This window comes from Neltuma alba, unplaced genomic scaffold (assembly GCF_004799145.2).
Source record: "Neltuma alba isolate B1F8T4 unplaced genomic scaffold, ASM479914v2 tig00011687_pilon, whole genome shotgun sequence".
NCBI lineage: Eukaryota > Viridiplantae > Streptophyta > Magnoliopsida > Fabales > Fabaceae > Neltuma > Neltuma alba.
In genome coordinates this window covers 136,576-162,858 of record NW_021636326.1, presented here as the reverse complement: position 1 = coordinate 162,858, position 26,283 = coordinate 136,576, and the positions used below count along the sequence as shown (strand labels likewise).

The following is a 26,283-nucleotide window of genomic DNA, read 5'->3' as shown; positions in this document are numbered from 1 at the left end:
CCACGCAGTGCAGAAGCAATAAAATGGGTTGGAGGGCAAAACATCGTTCAATAAAAATGTGATCCAAAGAAACAATACATAAGATCACATTTTGGGCCCCGGACTTAAGTTTGACTAGCCCGAAAGGCTGATCCAACCCAAGCTCACTTGCCCCTTGCCGGGGCTATTTATTTATTATTTTATATTTAGTATAATTTTTAATTTAATTGGTTACTTTTTTTTTATATATATAATTTAATGGGTTACTTTTTTAACACTACTTCTTCTGAAATTTAAATGTTATACCGCACTTATTATTTGAGTTTTCTTTTAAGATGTTTCATAGTTTTTAATACAAAATAATTATTGGAATTTTTTAAAGGCATTATTTTAAAAAAAAATCGCAAAAAAGACCTCTAAAACAGAAAAATTACATACACAGACTGGTTTATAATAATTGTTATCAAAATTTATACTATTATTATCAAAATCTATATTAATATTATCATAGGTTTATTTACAATTTTTTTATTTCGGTAGTTTTTTTTTGGCCAGTTTTACTCATTTAAAAATGTTACCAAAATAATTAGGGAACTTCCATGTTGCAGAGAAACTCGGAAAAGTAAACGGGACGCTGCTCGGTTTACTGTTCACAATCAGCCCTCGCACTTCCATCGGATTGCGAAGTGGAAAGAAAGATGGGGAAAGGGGCGGCTCTTAGATCACTTTTCCGATCACTGGCTTCCAGATCTTATCGTTTATCTGCCAACAATAACCATATTCTACGCACCAGCCATACTCACTCCCGCGACTATTTGGCTGCTCGTACCCTTTTTAACCTATCTCCCTCTCATGTATCTTCTTCTGCCGATCGTCTCCCTACAGGTACTCTCTTCATCGTTCAGTATTTTTATTTCTATGCACTTCTTTTCGTTGTTTTTTTTTTTAATATTCTACAGCTCTTGCAGAAATGTTGTTTTGGAATAGACTCAAGTCCACTCGTAGGACGGTATTCCTCTTTCTAAAAAGAAGTTATTGAAGATGAAATTTGTCCACAAAATTACATTTTTCATCGCAGGAGGGATTCGATCAGCCATATATATATTCCCTTTTAATCAATTGGATTTCTTATGAGGAAAAATGATTCTGGCTTCCTTCACACTGCGTGATGATATCTGATTGGTTACTTAATATCCTAACGTGGTGCTTACAAATGAATAACATCTTAAAATTCACATTTTATATATATATATATATATATATATATATATATCTTTTTTAGAATAACATTTATGATTTCCTCACACAGTCATGTCATGCAATTATACTTCGCACCATGAGTAGGATGGCTTCTTGTTTCTATGACCTTGTCATATAATTCCAGAATTGAAGCTTTTCATATAAGACTGTATGGATCTAGATTGCTTTTGAAGAAGGAGGAGAGAGAGAGTAAACGATCATTCCAATTTCTTACGGTCGGAAAGAAGTTTGCATTCTTCCTTTTTCTAATGAAGTAGGAATTCTGTTTTGACTTTCTAGGTTTTTAATCTGATTATGCTATTATCCAAAGCAACTTGTCGGCAGTTTCTTTCTGCGACTTCTTCAGGGAATTGTCCCTAATAGGCTGTCGGCCCTAAAAATTATAACTAGTAGGTTTTGCAGCGGGAAACTTTACCCATTCTTCCAGCTAATGAGCTTGCTTTTGCGGTTGTGCTGAACAAAGTACATTATCATCTGTGTTATTGGTAATGTGAGGGTGGACATTGAACCAGCTGTTTTAAAGAAGTATGTTAGGGAGTGAAATCATAGCTATAAAACCTGGCATCTGCATGCATGTGACTTGCAGATTTATTGGTAAACTCAGAGGTGGCTATTATACGCTGAATTAGATATCTGTGAAAACATCTGCAGAAAGCAGGTCTCCTCTCTCAACAGGCTTGGGAAGTGTACGATTTTATAGTGAGCATGTAACCCACTTGCCTGAAATTCAAGACCCTAAGCTACAAAATGCTTTCAAGGATTTGATGGCAGCAAATTGGGATGAGCTCCCCCATGCTGTCATTTATGATGTGAAGACGGCATTAACTGGAAATACTGATGACAAAGCTGGCAAGGAAATAGTTGAAAATGTCTTCCGTGCTGCAGAAGCCATTGAAGAGTTTAGTGGGATACTAGTGACCCTAAAAATGGAAATTGACGACAGCATTGGGTTAAGCGGCGAGGTATGTAAATGTTCATTTTCCTGCAACGTTACACATAATTGCATTAACTTTCCCTTCTCCCATGGTGATAGTCTGAAATTTTAATGATCATTTTAGGATGCAAAGCCCGCACCTGATCATATAAAGAATGCGCTTAAAACTGTTTTTGATCGTTACAACACTTATTTGAGTTCGTTTGGGCCGGATGAAAACTATCTACGGAAGAAGGTGGAGATGGAACTGGGCACAAAGATGATCCACTTGAAAATGAGGTGCGGCGGCCTTGGTTCTGAGTGGGGAAAGGTATCTTCATTTCTTGCCCTCTGAATGTACACTATTGCACTTGTGATGATATTTCCAAGTTAGTGGGCACTGGGCACTACTACAAGATTGATAGTTTTTCATTTTTTTCCCCCCTTGAAATATGTTTAGGCAGTTTAGCTGAGTCTTATCATCATCACTTTGGTCCCTCTTCATTTATTTTTGAATAGATATATGTAATCAGTCTTCTGTATTATGAACGACTACAGATTCCAATTATCCGTCTAATACAGGCTTTTCATTTGCAGGTTTCTGTTCTTGGAACTTCTGGACTTGCAGGTTCATATGTTGAACAGAGAGCATAGAAACAGCCCATGTAATTGTCTGTTTAAAGTTATGCTTTTGCATATCTGCAGACGGTGCGATTTGTTTTCTCCTAAACTTTGTTGTTGAGCTTCTTATGGCATGTACACAAGGGCGCATTGGTTTTGCAAGAATAAAGCAACATGTCTTCGCAATGTTTTTGCAGTAATCCTTCACCAATGTCTTATTTCAGTTTGATTTGTTGTTTTCGCAAGGTAACAATATGAATGCCTCGATAATAATTAGAGGAGACTATGGCTTGCGTTGGTGGTGACTCATGGTCTCAACTGGCCATGAACACGTGTTGAAAGTTACAGTTTCGACAATCTTCGCCTCCGGTAATTTTGATCTATAATGGGATATCAGAAAGGGGGAATTTATGTTAAACTGAATTCCAAAAGGGAATTTATATAAAATCACAAAACTTGGTATATCCACGCTTCTGTTGACCTTGGAAGCCACCTTTGGTGGTCATATGCTAGCTAACTAAAATCGCCAAGCTAACTGGCCTTCAAGGTGACACAAAATCGGTAAAAGGCTGAAGATATGTTGACAAATGCATAAAAGTCTGATTCAGGATCCATGTGTTTTGCCGAGGGCCCTGATCATGTACTAAAGTAGATCGATTTGTTCATTTTTCAAAGTGGACGGGGCTGCGCTTATTAATCTGACAGATAACAGTTAATAGATGCGTGTCATCAAAGGAATACTTCCATTTTCACTAATTTGTTGCACCTAATAATATTAAAAGAAAGTTTTATTGTATTATTATAAAACTAACAATGTTATATGGTAGTGAGTATTAGACTTTATGACAGTTTGCATAAACATAAAGTGAAGGTAGTTGAGATAAGAATGTCAAGATGGATATATAGTCATACAAAAAAAGATAAAATTCGTAATGAATATATACAAAAAAAATTTGGAATGGCTGCTGTCAATAAGAAAAAGGTTAAAAACCATTTAAGATGGTTTGGTCACGTGTAAAGAAAATCTTTGAATCTGCTAATGGGAATGGTTGATCGAATGGTATGGAATTCTCTAAAAAATACAGGTGAAGGTTAAAGAGAATGCTAAAATCTATTAATTAACAACATATCTAAATATTTGGTCTTGAATGAAGTTTAATGGCGTTAACAACCCATATAGTAAAATAAAACTTTGTTGTTGCTTCGGCTATCCTGTGCATCGTCTTGAAATTGACTCCTATGCATTTTGTGTTCAAAATTGCCCTCATGGAAGAGTCCCGATAGCTTATACGCCACAAAATCGTCCAGAATCTGTCTGTGTCAAGAATTTATACGTCTCATATCCACCCTTTTATTTTGTTTGTATTTTCTTTTCTCTAGCATCCTTTATTTGCATTTAGCAAGATCCTCTCTAATAGTCTAATTTACTCCGTCATGTCTTATTAGTATAGGGCAAGATTTAATATAGTAAGCCCACCTACTCGTAACAAATTAGATTTTCCTTCCTCATGAAATTGGATTAACTCCCTATCAGTGGTGCATAATTTCTTCCTATAAGCGACATGGTCAAAACTATAACTGTTTAATTTTTATTTTCAGCGCAAATAAACTATAATTAATGATATGAAAAGATGAAGAATGAGATAAACCGATTATCCGCTTTAGCGTGAGATTATACTCTTTGTTGAATTCTAAACCCGTTGGCTGACTCAAAAATAAAGGTATTTTGCTTCCCCCTAAGTCAGCGGGAACCTCTGACTTATATGCTCCTACTTCCTTCGCATTAAATGTCAAGCAGTTAAGCAAATGCATATCTCACAATATATTCTTTATTATATTGGACGGTGGGAGGGAGGTGACACAGTCATAAAACATAATCATCCTGCAACAACCTTGAACTGATTGAAGCACTCAGATCATTTATTCAAGTTTGGGTGGAAACTTGTGGGGTTCTCTACCCAGTATTCGTCATGATAGGACAGCTTGAAACGGCATCTTCATTAGAGCCATCAGAGACAGGGCCCTTCGAGAGAGGTCCAAGCAGCTCGGCAGGATCGTAAAAGAACTCCACCTTCATTACTTTCTCATCCTCGTCCAACTGTAACCACAAAGAGATATTACTAAAACAGAAGAAACATGGTCACTTTGTTTTCTAGCTTGGGTAAAGCTGATTACCGTGAAAATGCCTATTCCAAATAATTCAATCTTTTCTCCAGTTGGGGCATGGCCTTTGAAAGGACCCTCCATGTAACCCCAGTGCCTGAACTTGAAAACAACCACTGGTGGGCCACAGTACACGTGGACAATCTCCAGAGCAAACCCTCGGGGGAAAGTAGTTGTAAAAGCCTTGTGAGATGACTCTGCTGTTTCTTCATCTGGATTGTATAACTTGAATTTGTCTGGCAGGGAGGTTTGCAGTAGCGGGTTATACCCTCCACCAAGCTTGATTAAATCTTCAAAAGTTATAGGCTTCCTTCCTGTGAATGGTCATCAGTCGAAAATAAGCTTGCTTCACAACATATTGAACTTAAATCCTCGAGTTTGCAGTTATAGAATCCTGCTGATTCGTTATTTATGCGATGTTACCGTTCAGGCTGAAAGTATATTTGTCTGGGTCCATTGATCTGTACTGGCGGGGATCTGCCTTGTGGAAAAGTTCCATTTCCCAATTCTTTAGGAGAGTCTGCACCTTCTCCTCCAACGACCCCGGAGGCCATACCTTGTAGAAAAAGCATAATACATAAGATTGATATCAACAGATTCGCTATTCCCAGCTGGTATATTTGCTCTAACCACTAGACACACACGAGGGGGGAGGGGGGGGAGAGAGACACCTTGGTTCTGCCTTCTTCGAAGAGCTTGTTGACAACATCATAATTAGGAGGGGCACCAAATCTCCAATCGATGTTCTTCTCTGCATCTCCGTGTAAGAAAGTGCGATAACTGTCCTCCATAACTTCACGCTAGAGTGAGTTGCGCGCGGCTTGAAGTTTGGGTTTTATAATATCCTCTGAGAAACTTTTTCAACGCAGGAATGCAAAATGAATTTGCCCTACCGATTCCATATTCAAAAATTTAAAAGTAAACAATAATATTTTGAATTGAAAACCGGGGCATGAGAATTCTGAAAGGAAAAGGTTTTAGTTTAGGTGGTTCTCTGACTTGGTCACATAAATGACAAAACAAGAACTTATTTTATCATGTAGGGTGAGAATCCTTATAGTCACAAATAACAAGATTTTATCCGTGCGAGTGTGTATAGTCTGCACAAAATCTTACTATCCACAAATTGCGCGGACTTATTCTGGATATTTAATTAATGACAACAGAAGATAGTAAAGAATATAGAACAGAAATAAATCACTGATATCATGGATGCAATAGCAGCAGGTTATACATTGACATAATGGGCCAAGAGATTAGGAGTTTGCAAGAAAACAGAACCGAAAGAGAACGTGATGGGCGAGGAGATCATCATCTATTAAGAAGATAATGACATGATGGACGAAGAGATTAGGACATTCCAAGAAAACGGAACCGAAAGAGAACAGCTTACTCAAGGGGAAAGAAACAACCAGGATTCGAGAACCAGCCAAGATTAGGACATCATTGAGAAGATTCATTGTATGCTCGATTTTCTTGATTCCAAATTTTATAGTGGGTCCACAATTTTTGTATTCATTTATATCCACATATGTCTGATCTACTTTAAGAGTAGTGATTTTTCTCTTCAATTTTGTTTCATATTTGATCACAGTATGAAGTTCCAAATTTGAAATATGAGTCATCACTACAAAGTTTGAACGGATAGTTTAAAAGTGAAGGACAGTCAAAGTTTTGAAAAAACGAGTTGCCTAGGGATTTTTTTTTTTGGGGTCACATCTAAATCATATAAAATTATAAATCATATCAAGGACTATACGAGGACAGACTGGTGAGCATTCATGAAAGGTGCATAAGAATTTTTAAAACAAAAAAAGGCGTTATCACTTCATTCATGAAATTGCCACAAGATGAATTTGTCCGGCCAAGTCCTGATTCAAAAATTAAGAAAAAAATAACAATACATTGAATTCAAAACTGAGGAAGGAAAAATCTTGAGGGAAAAGTTTTAGTTTAGATAGTTCTTTGACTTTGTCAATTACTCTCCGGTCCTAAATATAAAACATTTATACTAGTCAGTATAAGGGTTTTATATTTAGAATCAAAAGTAAACAGCAATATATGTGCGGATTTAATCTCGTACGATAAGAATCCAAATAATGACAAATAGCAAGATAGCTTGCGCTGAGAGGAGACGTGTGGTAGAGTTTTGCAGAGAGCAAGTTGGCAAGAAATTTCTAGGTTTTATATTTTTGTAATAGATCTGTCTTGTAGGCTTATGCTTTCTTGTTTTAGACTGTGTCTTTCTCGCCGTTTAATACTATCTCTGTTTTTTAATATAAGAGTTAGTTTGACTTTTAATTTGGTATTAAATACAAATCTCAATTTATTTTGTTTTTTATGTTGATCCAAAGTAATCATTATAGTAATTACATAGGTTAAATATTTAATCAAATAACACTTGCTTGGCAAAAGTATTTTAGGTAAAATAACACATATTTATTACAAATAACTAATTTAATTAATTTTTTAATTTATTTAAATTAGTTAACTATTCTTATATTAAATATATGAGGTAGTATTAAATTCATTCTTTTTATCAAAAACAAAAAAAGTTGGCTAGAAACTTGACATCTTTGCAGAAAACACGATGTCTCTGGTGCTCTCTCATCGTAGAGCATTGGCCTACTCTCGGAAGGCTTCTTTTGTTGATCGGCTGAAAAACAATGGACGACAAGGTTTTTTTTTTTTGTTACGAGAGAGGGCAAAGCCCGGCTAAGTTAAACTAAGTAGGAGGGGAAATGAATCCCATGGACTCTTTCTGCACAATTATCTGTAAATGAGGAGGACACGAATCCATAGTAGAAGATCTGGAAAGACCCTCTTTTGCTAAGGCATCAACAATCTGGTTCTGCTGTCTTGAAATAGCCTGTAACTTTAATTCCCAAGGACAACACATGAAGTTTTGGATCTGGAAAAAGAGGAGGCTGGCCCTTCCGTAGCGTTGACTATCCTGAAGCATGCGAAGAAGGTTCTTGGCATCTGATTCAAGAATTACTCTTCTCGATCCAAGTTCCCAAGCTAGCTTCAAGCCTCTATAAATTGCCCATTCTTCCGCTTCAAAGGGTTCACAGACTCCAATGTAATGAGTAAAACCAGCGATCCAATTACCATTATGGTCTCGGATTATTCCACCACAGCCAGCCTTACTGTTTGATTTACTCATAGCTCCACCTACATTCAGCTTAACCCAACCCACATTAGGCCTCGTCCAAACTATATATTGGTTAACATTGCTATTACTCTAACGGGGATTAATTGGGTAGGTTTTCTAGACCCACCAATGGAAATTTGGATGGGCCATATTCCCGTGCAGATGGTCTATGTAGTAGAAACATGTCAAATGCCCAGCCCACATCATACTTATCGGATCTGTATCGCAAGACCCAATCAACATTGGACGAGAAAATAGTGTTAAAATAGGTCATTTTATATGATCTCAAAATTAATTAATTAATTGAAAATCAGTGTGAAAATCGTTTTTTTCTTTGAAATCCAATTTTTAAGGAGTCGTCGATGGTGAATAAAATGGAAAGGAAAATTGACTGGATAGGTTTTCAATTTAAGAATACTTTATTTATAGACAGTTTTGACTGTGCCATCTGAAAGCCTTTTTATTTCAGGAGGAGTAAAAATATAGACATCTCGATATAATAATAGAGAATTAGAAAAATACTGCATGTTTTTTATATTCACCAAACGTCTGCTATGTGTGTTCTCTTATTCGTCAATTCTTTGTTTTTTTTAAAATTATAGTGTGTGGGCTAGTAGTTTATCTTGAGATTGGCTGGGGAGGAAAACCAATGAGGGATGCAGGAAGTTCTGTCGTAGGAACAAAATCACTGGAATTTCTTAGCTCTAGAAATACACGGCAAGTCGTGGTTTTTATATTATTGTCTTCACGTCATGACGAGTTGACACGTGTGTTGAAATATTCGAAATTTGGAATTCCTAAAATAAAGCCTTCGCACCGTCGAAGAAACGAGGTGGAAAGGAATCACCCCACACTCAACTGGGCCAAAGTCAATCGCCGTCTTTCGTTTTATAGCTCCCTAGCAATGCCGTTGAATAGGTGGAAGAAAATGGGTAGCTTGACAGAGGATCAGCTCCTTCAAATGGTTAGAGATTTCATTGAATCTGATTCCGAAGCAGCCTTTACTTCCGAGGCCCTCTCTGAAATTCACAAACCCGTATGCATCACCTCGCAGTTGCAGGTTTCTTTATCTTAATATCATTTCCTTGTTCCTTCAATTCTTTTCCATGCTTAGTTAAATGTCCCCACGCCTCACCGATATTTCTTTTTACAGGAAATACTATGGGAGGTCACAGATATTGAAGTAGAGATTCTTGAAAAGATTCCGAAGTATGCAAAAGATGAAGAATGTGATGGTGCTTCTCACTTGAAGAAGCTGGTTGTGATAAAACTCAGAATGGATGGCTATGAAGCTTCTCTTTGCCAAACGTCCTGGTTGCCCACTATCAATCGTCCTAAAGGTTTCCTCTGAGCTCTTCTTTGAGATGATATGATGCTTTTCTAAATTCCTCGCCTGACTCTATATATATATATATATATATATATATATATATCCGATAATTTGATAATTATTTTGGGTTTTCATCTAGCTTTTAAGTTCACAAGTGATTACGAATTCATAGACGTGATGATGGTGATGGGCAACACTATTGAAGGCAAAGCAGCAAGGCTGATAGTGGATATGGACTTCAGGTCACAGTTTTTGCTGGCAAAACCAACGAGAGCATACGAAGACCTCACTGACATGCCTCCTTCGATTTTTGTTGGTACTGAAGAAAGATGGAGCAACATAACCTCTTTGCTTTGTTCAGCTGCTAAGAAATCGTTGAGAGAGAAAGGCCTTCACGTTCCTCCATGGAGAAAAGCCGCTTACATGAAATCCAAGTGGCTTTCCAAAGACTGCAAGAAGATCTCCTTCACACCCGATTTAAAGCTGGGAATGGAGGGCGAGTTAAAAAGTGAAAATTAGCTCTTATATATATAAGTCTTCAGATAAACATTCGCTACTCCAAATTTTGAGTCGTTTTTGGCCTTGTGAGACAGTACCAAGGGATCCACTTCCAGTAATTAAAGCACGCCATATTTTGAAATCTGAACTTTCTAGTAGTTATGTTCGGTCAGCTTCTTTCTCAGTCATTTCCCGGACGTTTTTGTGATATCTGTATGACTGTATTATTGTGAAGAACTCTCTCTCCAGGTGCCCAGTCTTGTCCTTTGCATTTTCCCGTGTGATAGGGCTTAAATTTCCACAGTACTGGAGGCCTGAGTTGACGTGGATGGTAGATGGATAAGAAGAGGGTCAAAATCTTTTGGACGTGACTATATCATTAATCATCAATTCACTATCAGCTATTCCTGTTCGTATCTCGGCACCTGGAATGTGAAAAAGTTCAGTATGCTTTTCCGTTAGTTTGGGAGTCCGAATGACCCAAGTGTGTGTGTGGGGTGTGGAAGCATATTAAAAGGATGTCATCAAAGGCAGTGAATGATCCAACGAAAAGCCTTCATTACACAACGTGCTAATGGAATCGGATCGAAAAGAATAGATGTGAGTGGATAGAGACACTGCAAAAGTAATAACGACGGATGGTGAGGGCGCTAGCCGAGGTAGATGCAGGCGCGGTCTGATCTCGGAGGAGCTGAATATTGATCATTCTGTATATTCAGAACCATATTTCTAATTAGCTTAGCCAGGCGTAAGTACGTGGAGGTTATTATTTCTAAGTGTTTGGAAGGATTTATTTGTGTGGGCGATTTTTTGTGTGGCAAAACTAGTTGTGTTCAGAGCTAAACAAACAACTCTCAAAATGCCCAACCTGACGCCTTCACAGTAAGCTCGTGTGCCGAACCTGCTGTAATGCATGCCCTTCTTATTCACTAAGTTACAGGCTGTGGGAATATTTTTAGCATACCCAATTAAAAATAATTTTAATGTACACGAAAAAAAAAAATTTAAAAAGTGATTCTCCTACCATCGCTTTTTTAAGAGATTATTTGTCAGAAGATTTAAAGATTTGCCTGAATGTCGGCGTTGGAGACTCCCGTCGGAGAAAATGCTGTGATCTCTGAGATGGCTCATTTGGAAATCCATGTTTACGAGAAGTAATTATGGATGCTTTCAACTCGAGTGTGATGTAAGTTTGTGCCCCTGGTTATCGATCCCAAAGCTTTACGCATTAAATGTATGGTCTTGTTTCACTCGTGTAAGGGTGTACCCTTTTTAAGATCTCCAGAATGGGGAGAAGGTTGTGGTACTGATGCTTCCGGCGTAGCATTTGGGTGGTTAGAAAATTGAGAGGTTCATATATATATATATAACTTCATTCAGAGATGAAAATAGCGATTATTCATTTACGGATGTTGGATTCTCTTCTCGAACTTTTTTTTTTTTAAAAAAAAATTTAAATGCTTTCATTTCTTTTTCTTAGACAGATTCCACATGCCATATATAATTAAATATGCTCAGGGTTGAGGCCGTGGCTTGGATCCAAAAGTTCGCCACCCTCACACGTAAGGGATCATGTGCATTCTTATTTTTATAATTGGTCCATTATTCCTTTAACCCTGCCTTATATTCTATATAATCATATCATCGAACAACCAAATCCACCATGTGAGATGTGACCCAGAAGCAATTACTAGTTAAAATTATTAAATACTCATGTAATACCACCTTCAGTGTTTAATAAATTTGATTTTCAATTTGATCCTAAATATAATATTCCAATCCATTTTGTTTCTTATAGTTATTCATTTTTCTAAAGTAGTTTTTATAGGAGTTGTATATGTTAAAAATTTCATCAAATAATAGTTATAACTAATATACATAATTTAAAAAGATATTATGGAAAAGACAACATATAATTATTACAAATAACTTAATAAACTTTATTAATCTATACAAATTAGTCAACTAGTTGTTATATTAACGGTAAAAGGATGTATTATGTTTTTCCAAATTCTTATTGCTATATTAAAAAGCGATGCAGCAATTAAGGCAAGAGGAGAAAATAGAAGGCGATGAATTGTAATCTGTGGCGCATAAAATTAAGCCGAGAGGACACAACGCGGGGGCTTTGCGGTTAGCATATTAATTGTATTATTAATTTGGCCCCCGCAAACATGGCCAGCTAACCCATCTTCCGTATTTCCCATCCTAACCCAACGAATCTTCTTCATAATTGTTTTAACAGATTAGGTAGGCAGCCCAGAGCGAGCTCTATCAGCAAAATTAAGCGTCTATTATTGCATAACTGATCATGATAATTACGTGACCCGTTATCATAGTTCAATTATCATTCATAAGTCCCTTTGACTCGTAACTACTGATGTTGATGTACACATCTCGCGAAACAAGAGCATATTCCCGATATTTAAGAAAAAAGAAAACATGCTCTTAACAGTTAACACATTGTTTTATAATTTTGTCAGTACGGCAACAATGAATAATTCAAAATTTTGGCCAAAAAAAATTCAAAAACCGGAACAAAAATTAAATTCACTCGCAAGGTTGCGAGATGCGATTTTTCCTCAACAAGCATTTATGAAAAAAGGTACTGACCAATTCCGTCACAAAATGTGTTTTAAATAGTTGAATTAAAAATAAAACTCTGGACTACGTTTGCTTAAAAAATATCGAGGAAAAGCGTGCTATGATTGGCGTATATTTTGACAATTGGCTTTGCATTTCTTTACGCTAATCTTATTATTCTTTTCTCAGTTAAGATTTGGTAGAGGGAGTAAATTTTCTCTATCTTTCGAATATAGAAAAGCGTAATTTATCGGGAGAACAATGCATCCAGCCATTATTATTAATACTCCTCCGCTTTTTAATATAAGATCCATTTAATTAAATTGATTAGATTAAGAAAGTTAAATAAGTTAGTTTATTATAAGAAAAGTGATATATTTTTCCTAAAACACCGTAATTATTTTTTTTTAATACCCTTTCTCCCTCTTCTACTTGATTATGATTGAGGGAGTATTCATATGGGTAACTTAGAGAAAATTGATAAATATAATAAATAGATCTTATATTTAAAATCAAAACTAATTCAAGAACTAATTCCTATATTAAGGATTAGAGGAGTATTATATCTTAATAAATCTTAATAAATTATGCAGCGACAGGCGGCTGAGGCGAACAAAATGTAATAAGCTCCTCTGACCGTTTTCTCGATTCTTACCGACTCCGTCTTTTGCGGTGGTCTCTGCTCTCGGCGACCACCATTCTTGTTGATCGCAGCTTAGGGTTCTTTTCTTCTCTAGTTCAGCAACCGTATCAAGTTGATTTTTCAAGTTCATTTTGCTGCCTTCCGAAGATACTTTGACTTCTTCTGAATCGCAAGTCACTGTGTGGATCACCGGTGTTGAACGCACTTATCGATATTCTCTACTGGTCTTTATCTAATTACAGTGCAACGTGTAGTGCTTACTTCTTGTTAATTTTACGTCGGTTTTAATTTTGCATTCCGTTTATTGTCTCGTAGATCAAATTCAGATGTCACCTCACCACTGCTTCGGCTGAGACAGAGATGAGAGTATCCTCCCCAAACATCGTAGAGCCTCGGCACCGGCCGTCGGCCTCAACTAAGTTAGTCACACTTATCTTTCTCCACTGCACAGACCTTTTTCATTCCGCTCCCCCCCCCTCCCTCGCTGCATTTAATTTCTGAGGTCTTATGTCGTCCTGTATAACAAAGTTAAGGCAAGAAAACAGCCGTGATCTGTGTTTCGGTTCACGGGTCTATGGTTCAGGTGCTACATTAATAATATTTCAGATATCTGGCTGGCCTTTGATACGGGATGTCTTTGTATGGGAGTCAGTTCTCAAAATATTTTGTCTTAGCTCCCCTATGTTTTAGCGTAAGTTCTTCTGGGACGAAATTTTAGGTCATCATCTATTACAAGAACCGGGTTTTATGTTTGGAAGCTTGGAAAAAGAGGGAAGGAGATGCTTAATTCACCAAAACACGGAAATCGGGAAATATTAGAAGTTTAACATTTCAATATAGCCCTTACCTTGCATTTGAATTAATTAATTTGGGTTGAACGATAAATTACAAGTTGGGAGGAGGGGAAATTGTTCTCCTCTCCTGTTCCTCTCTTTCAAGTTTAAAACTTTGAAGTAGGGGAACTATTTCCTCTCCATTAACCCCCTTCAATTTATAACGTAGAAACACGTCGTAATGGGTTCTGACATGGGTCTCCTGTTGCTGACTTTGACATTCTTTTGAGGACTAGAGTTCTTTCGCACTAACGCACACACTTCTGTTGAATCATTTGCTGTTGACTTTGAGGATAAATCTGTACTTCAATGTAAAAGAATTATTTTCCCGCAGCCACTGCGCACTAACATGACTCAGTTTGGCACAAGTGAGCACTAGAGTTATTGTTTACTTGCCTCATTCCTTTTTATGTTTTATAATTGTCGTTGGAAGTTAGAATTAACTTTGTATGTGGCTGAGTGCTTATCATTTTAATTACTTAGTTATTATTAGTGTGTCAAGCACACTATCATAAAAGAAAAGATTTAGAGTGAAAATGTATACCACTTGTCAACCGGCTCAACTATCTGGTAAGAGCCACCTGCTCTGTTTTTTTCCTTCTTGATATCATGATACTATGCTTTATGTTAGAAAGATAGAGGTCATATATGTTGATTATTGAAATTTATAGAGGGCTGGAAGACTGATTATGAGTAGGCGCAGGCAGGGATTTATAATGCTTTGACAATCTGTTCCATATTCCATATTCAATTTGTTCGTGAATTGCCCCCTGGAAACAAATATGCTCATAATCTTAGTTGTATGAGTTGATAATGACATGAGATTGGACCATTGTCTCGATGCTCTATTTTCTTTCTTCTGTTTAACTTTTGCTGTTCCCCTTATTGCTTCCCAGGATATCCTTCTCTCTCTTTCTCTTATGCATGCACAGAAACATTGATTATTCTTAATTGGTGCAGTGAGGATGCTAACAAGAGAAGATCTCAAAGAAGTAAATACTTAAAAGATGTTGAGAAGGCGTTACATGCGCCATTTCAGGATAGGAGTATAAATTGCAAGCCCACCTGGAAGGTGGTTATGGTGGTTATTTTATTGGGAACTTTGGTCACAATTTTCCATCCTCCAGCAATTTATAACACTGGTCCTCTATCAAACTCCATGGCAAGGTATGAGTACATATTTTTCCCAACAGTGCTTTAACATTTCACGGAGTTGTCATATATTAAGCTCCAGTTGTTTCCTGCTACCATATCTCTTTCTTGCTGATTCTGGACTTTTCTGGATTGGAGGAGTGTGCTCATCTCCTTCTCGTTTGAGACTTTAATATCCAGTTATTGCATCTATATATGGATCATTAATTTATAATGATTCGTCTACTCTGCCTGAGTATTTAAGTTGAAGACTCTAAGTCTTCTTTTTTCCCCTTTATCCTCTTCAGATTTTACAATGACAATCGATGCCTTTCAATCAGGAAAAATTATTTGTGTATGTTCGCATGCTTCTTTTGTTATGTTATTGAGGAAAATTTTGCTACTGCAGGCCAACTTTTGTTGACAAATGGAAAAGAGAGTTTGATACTACGGATCAGCGTTATGCTTCTCTTCTAAATGTTGAGTGGGGCGAAATATCAAAAGTTCTTGCAAAATTGACAGATATAAACACATATCAGGGAGTTGGTTTGTTAAACTTTAATGAAAGTGAGATTGACCAATGGAAACAGCTAATGCCAGACGCTGAGCACGTAGTTCTACGTCTGAACTATGCTTCAAGTAACATAACATGGGAAGTCCTGTACCCTGAATGGATAGATGAAGAAGAAGAATTTGAAGTTCCTGTTTGTCCTGCACTGCCAAAAATTCAAGTCCCTGGAAAACCAAGGCTTGATCTCGTTGCTGTCAAGCTTCCCTGCAACAAGTCAGGGAGATGGTCAAGAGATGTGGCTCGTCTGCACCTGCAGCTTGAGGCAGCAAGGCTTGCGGCCTCTTCCAAAGGGCATCATCCAGTGCGTGTGCTTTTTGTCACTGACTGCTTCCCTACCCCAAATCTCTTCACATGCAAAGAACTCATTCAACATGAAGGTAATGCATGGCTTTATGAACCTAGGCTGCATACGCTGAGGGCTAAGCTACAGCTGCCAGCTGGATCATGCGAGCTATCAGTTCCTCTTACTGCTAAAGGTCCGTTTTAAATTAGTTTCTTGTGCTTCTGTACTTTGCTTTTGTGTTCTTGCTCCCTCTCCCACCTCTGCCTAAGATTGCATCTTGATTTTTGAGCTTGGAATTATACTATATCATTTTCTGCAAGTGAATAAAAATGAAAATCAGGAGCATGATAAATGCATATTTGGAGCTAGGGGATATAACTGTCACGTTCGAAGGACCAGTATAACTCAAATGCTTTTCCAAGGTCAAGTTATACTTGCTGAACAAATTTGATCCTTAATGTCAGAGAAAGCAATGGATTTCTGTTTATTGAATCTGATTACCTGTTGTATATCCATCTTTGATCTTTAATTTCATGCAGTATGTTAATGAAGTAAAATCTTGATGTGCCATTTAGAACATAAGACGACCAGGATAGCTTTTGAAAGTGCATTGTTCTGTTGAATTTTTATTTTTACAGGTTTTTTTTTTGGATATTTTGATGGGACCCTAACAGCATATTTTTAAATTCTGATAGAAAACTTTTACTCGGAAAGGGCACACCGAGAAGCTTATGCAACCATCCTGCATTCTGCACATCTTTATGTTTGTGGAGCCATTGTTGCTGCTCAGAGTATTCGCATGGCTGGTTCAACAAGAGATCTTGTGATTTTAGTAGATGAGTCAATTAGCGACTATCATAGGGGGGGCCTGGCGGCTGCTGGATGGAAGATTCATACTATCAAGAGAATCAGGAACCCAAAAGCTGAGCCAGAGGCATACAATGAGTGGAATTATAGCAAATTCCGCCTTTGGCAGCTAACAGAATATGACAAAATTATTTTCATCGATGCTGATATGCTTATACTGAGGAATATCGATTTCCTCTTTGAGATGCCTGAGATATCAGCCATAGGAAATAATGCCACCCTTTTCAACTCAGGAGTGATGGTAATTGAACCGTCACATTGTACATTTCAATTGCTGATGGATCACATCAATGAGATTGTCTCCTACAATGGTGGGGACCAGGGGTATCTGAATGAAATATTCACATGGTGGCATCGGATTCCAAAACACATGAACTTTCTGAAGCACTTCTGGGAAGGTGATGAGGAGGAGAAAAAAATTATGAAAACTCGTCTCTTTGGAGCTGATCCTCCAATTCTTTATGTCCTCCATTATTTGGGTAATAAACCCTGGCTTTGCTTCCGAGATTATGACTGCAACTGGAATGTGGACATTCTGCAGGAGTTTGCCAGTGATGTGGCTCATGCGACATGGTGGAAGGTGCATGATGCCATGCCAGAGAAATTACAGAAGTTCTGTTTGCTTAGGTCCAAGCAGAAGGCACAATTAGAGTGGGATCGTAGACAGGCAGAAAAAGGGAACTATACTGATGGTCACTGGAAAATTAAGATAAAAGACAAGCGTTTAAAAAAATGCTTTGAGGATTTCTGCTTCTGGGAGAGCATGTTATGGCACTGGGGCGAAAAGAATTGGACAGATAACTCTACAGCTACAAATTCACCACCTGCCATCACTACCAAGCCTCTCTCTTCCGTATAAATAAATTATTTTTCATGCTTTCATAGTTATCGTAACTTTTGCATAATTGCTACTTGCAAAATTTGCCCTCATGCGCTGCTCTGTAACTAGGTCAAAATTTTCCATTAATTGCATTTACTCACCAGAGTTTTCTCCGTTCTTTTAAACTTAGTTACATCATTCTTATGGGTATTTCTTAATTCTTAATTCTTTATTGTGCGGGCTATGTGGCATCGAACTATAATTTATTGTTTGTTTCCTCAGTGTAATTTATACCATTTTAAGATTTGGATTGGCACTTGCGGGCAGAATAGTTCCCAGTTTTATTGACATGATCATATCAAACATATTTTACATCCCTCCTTGCACGTGCTGGTAATTATCTCTTTCTTTATTTGCAAGCAAAGAGGCCCGATGTCCTGACGTATACTAATGGGATATTGCGTTGAAGTTATTGCCCCAAATAAAAAGGCCTCGAACTTGGAATTTAGGACTACGGTTATATTATGATCTGGAAGCATAGCGTGTTTATTTGCAAATATATAACATGAGATTACCAATAGGATTAGATCTAATAAAAAGAATTAGTTCTTTATAATGTGACCAATCAAAGTTTAATCCTTATTGAGAGAGTTGCTTTTACTTAGTGAAAGGATTATCTCTAATATGAAAATATATGTGCTTAGCCAAAAAAAATATATATATCACTGGAGATTAAGACCAGACATGTTTTGTCGCATGAAAATTGATTTCCTTTTTGACCATACGTGAAATCTGATTTTAAGCTGCATTATTTTTTATCTATCATGAATAGTATATTTTATTTATTATGAATGGTATAATTTGCGATACCAATGATCTATTTAATTTGCACATTAGAATAAACTCAATGCATCGGTGTGGGTGTGCTCTTTTTTGAGCCATGAGCGCCGCGCTCTTCCAATCTTAATACTTTGTGATTTTTAACATGAGAGGTAATTAGGAATTAGATTAATCTTAAATATAAAATCTTATTTTAATTTTTATATTTATTTTTTCAATATAATTTACCTTAATTATATAATTTGATATACAAGCCAGGATTATACAGGGATATTTCGAAGAAAATTATGTTATATTTTTTTATAATTAACTAATTTCTTACTCAAAATAATAAAATAACTCCTGTATATAACAGATTAACCATTGACAAATGACATTTTCGTTGCCGCCTTGCGGGGAAGCATGTACATAACAGATTAACCGTGGGAGTTATAAATTTAATTTGCTATAAATTTAGAAGGTGACGCTTTTTTATTTTGATGAAACAGTCAATATTTTATGATCTATTTAAATTAAAAGATGTAATTATATATCAATTTTTGGCTGCGAAAGGACGTACTATTACAGCTTTTGATTGTGGGAGAGAATATAATTTTTCAAAATAAAAACTAGTGTATGTTTCAAATATATGTCATGACAAACGAGTAATTAACCCAAAATAAATAATACACCCAATCCTTAACACAAGAAATAAATAAATGATTTTTAAATATTAAAAAATTATTTAAATTAATTATCTATAATAAATATATATTGACTTTCCTAAATTATTATCCTACTTACTGTTTTTCCCCAGGAAAAAAACACTTACGGTATGATGTAAACAGGCCCATATAAGGGCATGGGCCAGAAGCAAATTCCGCACAGATCTGGGGCCCAAACAGTGGTCAATCAATCATTGATGTCCTTTAAGATCTGGCACATTTGGGTGCACATTTTGTTATTCCAGTTTAAAAAAAAAAGAAACAGAACTTTAGATGAGTTAGATTCTAAGGGTTAACTAGAGTCAAGACATGTTTACAGAGGTACTTACAGATTACCCATCAACAAGATCTTCATATCAGTAACGAGATTCGAACTTATAATCTTGTGAGCTATGAACCGACTATTTACCAATTAGATCTATTCCTGTTGGTATTTTGTTATTACAGGTTGTGTGTGTCTTCAATAACTGGTCAGGCTTGGGTTTCTATGTTTTCAGGGAACAATGAATGTTTCGTGCTTTTGTTAACCTAGGCTTGATTGAGGTTTTGACTGTTCCAGTCTCGAGGCAGTTATTAAGTCGGACTTCGCGTATGTGTTATCTTCAATAATTTCATTTTCATACCAAAGAATAAAGAATTGTTGACTAAAGTATTTTTGGAATTTTAGAGGAGAATCTTAGATTTTTCTTTAAAATTTCCAGAGCGGTCATCACTAATCAAGGTGGTGACACCTCTGACTGCTGTCTCATATTCAAGGGTTGAAGGAAATCAAATCAACAAAACCTAATTTTTGATTTCTTGTGATGAGTATAATTGGATCCTTCTTGTAAGCCATGGGCTGACACAATAACAGCAAATCTTGGTGGCTCCTTCTTCTCCATCGTCCATCCATCTGCCGAATTCGTCCCAAATGATGTCCGCACACGGACCGCGTTTCGTATTTAATAAACCTCGGAGACAGCACTCGAAACCTCTTTCAATCTTACTACTACTACTACGTTGGCACGCATGAAGAACGCATTCGGAAAATAAAACGCAGCCCGCTATATTTACCTGTATTTGTTCTTCGTCTAAATTTCACAAATCTCCCATGCTCTCCCCATTCCATCAACCCAGAAACAGAGTATATGAAGAATCTTCCATCCGTCAATTAAATAACAGCAATGGCTAATAGTATTAGATTATGATGACTGTGTCCGTGAAAGTTTTCAACGAGATCGTTGAGCGAAAGTCGAATCCTTTGCCCACTTCATTATGACTATAGGCCGCAGGTCCCCTTGAAGCGCACGATGAAATTATGGGCAACTTGCGGCACGCGTGATCGCAAGATTCTCCAGTGCTTCGCTGCTTTGCCCCTCTTTTTCGGCTTCTATTTAAAAACCAAACCATTTGGGTCCTGTGGGCTCCGCAGGGTTAGAAACCGAAAGCGAAAGGTCCCCAACGGTTGAATGTTTCCTTTGACTCATCTTTCAAGACCAAACCCCATCCCCTCCAACCCATCCGTTTAGAAACACCGGTTTGTTTTCTCTTCTCAGCCATCACCAACACTGATTGGATGGTATCAGTCGCTGACAATACGGAATCATGAAACGGCTCTGTGGACTGATTCCTCAAGTGTCCAAGCACTAACCAAACTGCCTTTTGACTTTTCAATAATTGTCTGACCACCTTCGCAACGTGACGTGGGTCTTGCTTCGCTGTGCCATCTGCATCCTTACCCCCCATACATATTATATGTTTAATTAATATCGTCATTTTGCCCAAGTTACCGGCTCCTCTAGGCCACAGTGAAGCCAGTCACCTGTCTGAATCCAGCACCAGCGTGCAACTTTCTGGCGTCTCCCTTCTCGGTATATTGCTATCATTGATATTTTGAGGCATATTCTATGTACTTCAGATCTTGAGGTAGGAATATACCTTTTTGTCAAAGAAGCCCGGGATTCACGTGGCCTGCGTAACAGAATCTGTTTATAAAAGATGAGATATCATAATCTAATTCAATTTTATTTATTTATTTTAAATAAAAGCTTCCTTTTCTGTAGGCAGGAGCGGCGCTGGATTTACTGGTATATTAAGCCGAGCATAGTGAGGGGATATGGATAAGGGGCGGGTTTTGTTGTGCCGAGGTATTGGAATTCTCGAAATGGGTAGGTGTTGGTTGGTTGGGATTTTGATTGTTTTGGCCAATGCGTGGTCCTTGGTCCAAGGCTACCCCTCAGAAGATCTGGTGGTGACTCTTCCTGGCCAACCCAAGGTTGAGTTTAGGCAGTATGCTGGGTACGTTGATGTGGATGTTAACCATGGAAGGAGTTTGTTCTACTACTTTGTGGAGGCAGATAAGCACGCCGACCAGAAGCCCCTTACTCTCTGGCTCAATGGAGGTTCGTAAGCCCCTTCCTCTCCAACTCAGCCTCAATGTCTTGTTTAGAGTTTACCTTTTTCAACTTTTTGTCCTTTTGAGGCGTACGATAGTTTCTTCCATGTTTATTTGTCTCTCAATCGAGTTGATGCCCTTTTTTTTTGTCCTCTTGTCCCTATCAATTATCGATAGAAAATCCTGTTTGCTCGCTCCCCGGTGACTGTTGTCCCGTTTTATACAGATCCTGTGGATCAAGGATTTTGAAATGACCTTTGTTTGCGGTCTATTATTTCACTTCTGTACTGCATCTGCTCATGGAAAAAGAACTATTTTTTGAAGTCTCATAACGGCTGCATCAAATCCATCTTTAGAGATTCTTTCATCTGGAGATTATGAAAAACAACCGCTGGATGGATGGGGGGTTTCCTTGCTTTCTTCTGGCGAATTACATGCACATCCGTTCATTTGTCTCGCCTACTACTAGAATTTCGAAATCCGGAGTCTCCAATACCGCGCAAGAGTGAAGTTTTAAGGATGCGTATTTGGCTCACTTGCCTGCATTTTGCGATTTCCTTGTTTCAGGTCCGGGATGTTCTTCCATCGGAGGAGGTGCCTTCACTGAATTGGGCCCCTTCTATCCTCATGGTGATGGCCGTAGGCTCCGAAGAAATAGAATGTCTTGGAATAGAGGTACGCTACTTGACAAAACCACCTTCACATGAATTTGCCTCTGATCTCCGTATGTTTGGCTTCAAATTGATTCCCATCATGCTGTTTTTCACAGCATCTAACCTCTTGTTTGTGGAGTCCCCTGCTGGAGTTGGATGGTCATACTCAAATACGACTTCAGATTATAACTGCGGAGATGCTTCCGCCGGTAACCATTATGCTTATTTTCGTTTCTTCTAACGTCGTGTCTATCCTTCTCTTTTTACAGACTAAACGCTATTGTATTTGCTTCTGAGTCGCTGATTTTTAATATAATTTATTCAGAATTTTGGGACCCAAAATATAGGCCTATTAGAATCTGTTTTTGTTTGAATTCTTTTGTCTGAGAATTTACTTCATGCTTGGATTCCCCTGCAGCCAATGATATGTACTTATTCATGTTGAAATGGTACGAGAAATTCCCTACATTCAGAACAAGGGCGCTGTTCCTTACTGGAGAAAGCTATGCAGGTTCAACTTAAATTCCTCGGCCTGCTGAGTTCCAATTCTTTTCGATTATTTAAACGTGTGGAATTTCAAATGCAAATCTCGTGTTTCGAAATATTTCAAACTGTTTTAAAGTTTAGAATATCCAGTAGCCTTCTTTATCATTTTCAAATGCTTCAAGAGACGTGTTCATCCGTGATGCAAATTCTTGTTCCATTGGTCTCTTAGATGGCCCTGTCCCCATAATAATGTTTTCCCCTGCTTCTGTAATTTTGTTTGTTGTTCAGGACATTACATACCGCAGTTGGCTAATGCTCTGCTGAACCATAACGAAGCCTCGAGCGACTTCAAATTCAATATTAAAGGAGTTGCTGTAAGATCCAACGTTCCTCTTCCTTTGCTAATTTATATTTCTTTCTTTTGAAACGGTCCTTGCCGTTTAGTTGAACTCTGAAAATTCGTATGATATGTTCTCCCCTTGGCTTTCCTTGCCTAGATCGGAAACCCACTGCTGAAACTTGATCGGGACATTCCATCAACCTATGAATTCTTCTGGTCGCACGGGATGATTTCTGATGAAATAGGCCTTGCCATCACGAATGAGTGCGATTTTGATGATTATGCGTTTGCAAGCCCTCACAATGTGTCCCACTCATGCAACCGTGCCATATCAGAGGCAAATCGCGTAGTTGGGGAATATATCAACAACTATGATGTGATTCTGGATGTCTGCTACCCATCCATTGTTGAGCAAGAACTGAGATTAAAAAAGATGGTAACTCTGGTTCTGTTTTTCTATTCTGCAACGCTGCTTTCCAGCGCATTCATGTGCCCTGGTCTTTTATGCAGGCCACCAAGATGAGTTTGGGCATAGATGTCTGTATGAGTCTTGAAAGACGTTTTTACCTCAATCTTCCTGAGGTTCAGAAGGCTCTGCATGCTAATCGTACCAATCTGCCATATTCCTGGTCTATGTGTAGCGCGTAAGTATTGTGTAATGCCTACTTCCACGTAACTTGCTGAAAATAGTCTGTACTGATAATTTCACTGCGTCTCAATTGACAGCATTTTAAATTATAGCGACACCGATGGGAACATCAATATCCTTCCGATTCTCAAGAGGATCGTTGAGAATAAAATCCCAGTTTGGGTCTTCAGGTAAATAAGACAGACACACACACACACGCACGCACAAGCAGCCCCTTCATAGGCGCAAAGGCCATTGCTCATTATCTGATATGCATTATGTGTAAGTAATGATTGGAATATGAATTGGCGACAGTGGAGACCAAGATTCTGTGGTGCCATTATTGGGTTCTCGAACGCTGATTCGTGAGCTAGCCCATGATCTGAAGTTTGAGGTGACGGTGCCATATGGAGCATGGTTCCACAAAGGGCAGGTACTTTGGAGTATTTAGTTGTGTAGTGTAAAGTGCAGAGATAAGTAGTTGCCTGTTGCTTGAACTAATGAGGATTGGTGGGTTATGGGTATGTAGGTTGGGGGTTGGGCAACGGAGTATGGAAACTTGTTGACTTTTGCGACGGTGAGAGGGGCTGCCCACATGGTGCCCTATGCACAGCCTTCAAGATCTCTCCATCTCTTCAGTTCATTTGTGCGTGGCCGCCGATTGCCCAACGCCACCCGTCCTTCCATTGATGGATAGCCGCAGTTACTTCCCAAACCAAAGGGCCGATGCAAAATGTTCTCCTGTGCCCTTCTCGCCATTGAATCCTAACAAAATTGCATCTTTTATATTCTTTATTTTCAAAATTTAGATAGAGATTCTGCAAAGTAGATATTTTTATTCCCTTTTATTAATTATTTTCAATTTCAATTGATGGCGTTGTCTTTCCAGTTTGCGTCAACTGAATTAAAAATTGGTGAGACTTAATAGTTTTTTTGATCATATATTTAATTAATTATTTTTTCATTCCCCGAAAGCATTAACGTCTATAGTGAAACTTGCAAGCAACATCGTTGTCGTCATATTCCAGAATCTGCAATACTAGCGTAGTCTGATTGGGTGGATGCTTGGCCCTGTTAGGTCATTCAAAAGGTTAAAAGACTTTTCCTTTGTCCTCTTCGTATACTTAATATAAAACTTGATTATTGAGTTTGTTTTGGTTCTAAATATAAAATTCACTTTTTATATTTATCAATTCTCTCTAAATTACTTCTATGAATACTTCCTCAACTATAATCAAGTAGAGGAGGGAGAGAAGATATTAACAATGATGATTATGGTGTTTTAAAAAAAACATGTTATATTTTTTATAATTAACTAACTTATTTAATTTCTTTAATCTAATCAAATTAGTTAAATAAATCTTATACTCCCTCCGTTCCTTATTATAAGAGACAAATAACCGAAGTACGTTGATCAAAAAAACAGTTAAAATTAGTTAAGAACAATTAATGTGTAAAAAGTATAAATTTTTTCCCAAAACTACCCTCATTAATAAGGAAAGAGAGCATGAGAGAGAACAATTAAATTATTAAAAGAAAGAGAAGTGGGAGGGAGAGAGAGTGTGAGTTGGAGATAATAAATATGGGTAAAATAGTAAACCAACACAAAAAAGTAGAGACAACTTGTAAGTGTCTCTTATATATAGGAACATAGCATAAGTATCAAATGTCTCTTATAATAAGGAACGGAGGGAGTATTAAAGAGCAGAAGAGTATTTATTTAATTAGGATGGGTTCTTGCATAAAACTTGTAATAATATCTACCATGGATGAAAAGTACCGTAACAGTCTTTGTATTATAATTCTTTCGGTTTTAAGTATAAAAGTTAATTATAAAAATTAGTTGAGAATTTTGTTTTGACTATAAACGCAACATTTTAATTCATTTTGTTTTTAAAATTGATATTGTTTTCTAAACTGATTCTAGTAATCATATACATTAAAGAGAGTTTTGATTAGTGGGTTAAATTCATAAAATAATTAAAAGGATATCTTTAGAGAACAATTAAAACACTTTTTTAATAAATAACTTCTTAAATATATTTTTAGTCTTTATAAATTAATTATCTAACTTTTATATTTAAGATTACGGAGTAATAAGAACGGTTTACATTTTTTTCCCCACTATTAAAACCCCGCCCATCATTGTGTTTGCCCCTTCCAAAATTAAAGCATGGAAGAAAATGAAAGAATTTTGTGAGCAGAGCAGAGTTTTAAATTATAAAAAGAGAGTACTACTACAAGACAATGGTGGCGAGGGGAATCTTCGATGATTCCTAGGTTTGCAACACATTAAGAGCGTGTTTGGCTCAGTATTTGGAGGAGGACAAGTTTTTTTTTTTTTAAAGCAGAGGGAAAATTTGTGGTGTTTGAAATGGTGATAAAGTAATTTGATTTTTATATTAAAAGCTACAATAAACTATAAATAAAAATTAACTACTTATGATTTATAGCTTATGACTTGTGACTTTTGAAACATGTAGAGAGAAAAGGTAAAGAAATTTAATACTTTCTTTGATTTTTATTATAAACCTTAAATAATTAATTTGTTGATAACAAAAAATTAGTTAAAATTAGTTGAAAGTGATAAATAAATTAGAAATATACTT

The 26,283-nt window shown here is 37.1% G+C and overlaps 5 protein-coding genes across 8 annotated transcripts; 4 read left to right on the top strand and 1 right to left on the bottom strand.

Moving 5' to 3' along the window:
• Positions 1–588: 588 nt before the first annotated feature.
• On the top strand, positions 589–2,996 carry LOC114716719 (succinate dehydrogenase subunit 5, mitochondrial-like). The gene is made up of 4 exons (XM_028901766.1): positions 589–864; positions 1,891–2,201; positions 2,298–2,483; positions 2,750–2,996. Exons 1-4 carry the CDS (start codon positions 678–680, stop codon positions 2,804–2,806), a joined length of 741 nt encoding a protein of 246 aa, XP_028757599.1. The 5' UTR covers positions 589–677; the 3' UTR covers positions 2,807–2,996.
• Positions 2,997–4,580: 1,584 nt separating this feature from the next.
• Positions 4,581–5,947, bottom strand: LOC114716785 (pathogen-related protein-like). Its single transcript, XM_028901844.1, has 4 exons — positions 5,608–5,947; positions 5,360–5,492; positions 4,949–5,250; positions 4,581–4,871 (listed from the first exon to the last, which is right to left on the bottom strand). The coding sequence occupies exons 1-4, from the start codon at positions 5,725–5,727 to the stop codon at positions 4,728–4,730; spliced, it is 699 nt and encodes a 232-aa protein (XP_028757677.1). The 5' UTR covers positions 5,728–5,947; the 3' UTR covers positions 4,581–4,727.
• Positions 5,948–9,018: 3,071 nt separating this feature from the next.
• Positions 9,019–9,939, top strand: LOC114716728 (uncharacterized). Its single transcript, XM_028901775.1, has 3 exons — positions 9,019–9,150; positions 9,244–9,430; positions 9,575–9,939. The coding sequence occupies exons 1-3, from the start codon at positions 9,019–9,021 to the stop codon at positions 9,937–9,939; spliced, it is 684 nt and encodes a 227-aa protein (XP_028757608.1).
• Positions 9,940–13,109: 3,170 nt separating this feature from the next.
• LOC114716803 (putative UDP-glucuronate:xylan alpha-glucuronosyltransferase 3) lies at positions 13,110–17,953 on the top strand. 3 transcript variants are annotated; one of them, XM_028901866.1, is made up of 5 exons: positions 13,110–13,313; positions 13,460–13,563; positions 14,938–15,144; positions 15,518–16,155; positions 16,658–17,953. In XM_028901866.1, the coding sequence occupies exons 2-5, from the start codon at positions 13,505–13,507 to the stop codon at positions 17,686–17,688; spliced, it is 1,935 nt and encodes a 644-aa protein (XP_028757699.1). In that variant the 5' UTR covers positions 13,110–13,313; positions 13,460–13,504; the 3' UTR covers positions 17,689–17,953. The 3 variants fall into 3 exon arrangements, with proteins under 3 accessions (XP_028757699.1, XP_028757700.1, XP_028757698.1); XM_028901867.1 differs by having other exon boundaries at positions 13,110–13,317; XM_028901865.1 differs by having other exon boundaries at positions 13,110–13,368.
• A 3,009-nt stretch (positions 17,954–20,962) lies between these two features.
• Positions 20,963–24,648, top strand: LOC114716721 (serine carboxypeptidase-like 42). 2 transcript variants are annotated; one of them, XM_028901768.1, is made up of 11 exons: positions 20,963–21,043; positions 21,236–21,574; positions 22,135–22,242; positions 22,337–22,429; positions 22,639–22,731; positions 22,995–23,080; positions 23,204–23,482; positions 23,557–23,690; positions 23,773–23,865; positions 23,990–24,107; positions 24,204–24,648. In XM_028901768.1, exons 2-11 carry the CDS (start codon positions 21,289–21,291, stop codon positions 24,369–24,371), a joined length of 1,458 nt encoding a protein of 485 aa, XP_028757601.1. In that variant the 5' UTR covers positions 20,963–21,043; positions 21,236–21,288; the 3' UTR covers positions 24,372–24,648. The 2 variants fall into 2 exon arrangements, with proteins under 2 accessions (XP_028757601.1, XP_028757600.1); XM_028901767.1 differs by having other exon boundaries at positions 20,971–21,098.
• The last annotated feature ends 1,635 nt before the right edge of the window (positions 24,649–26,283 follow it).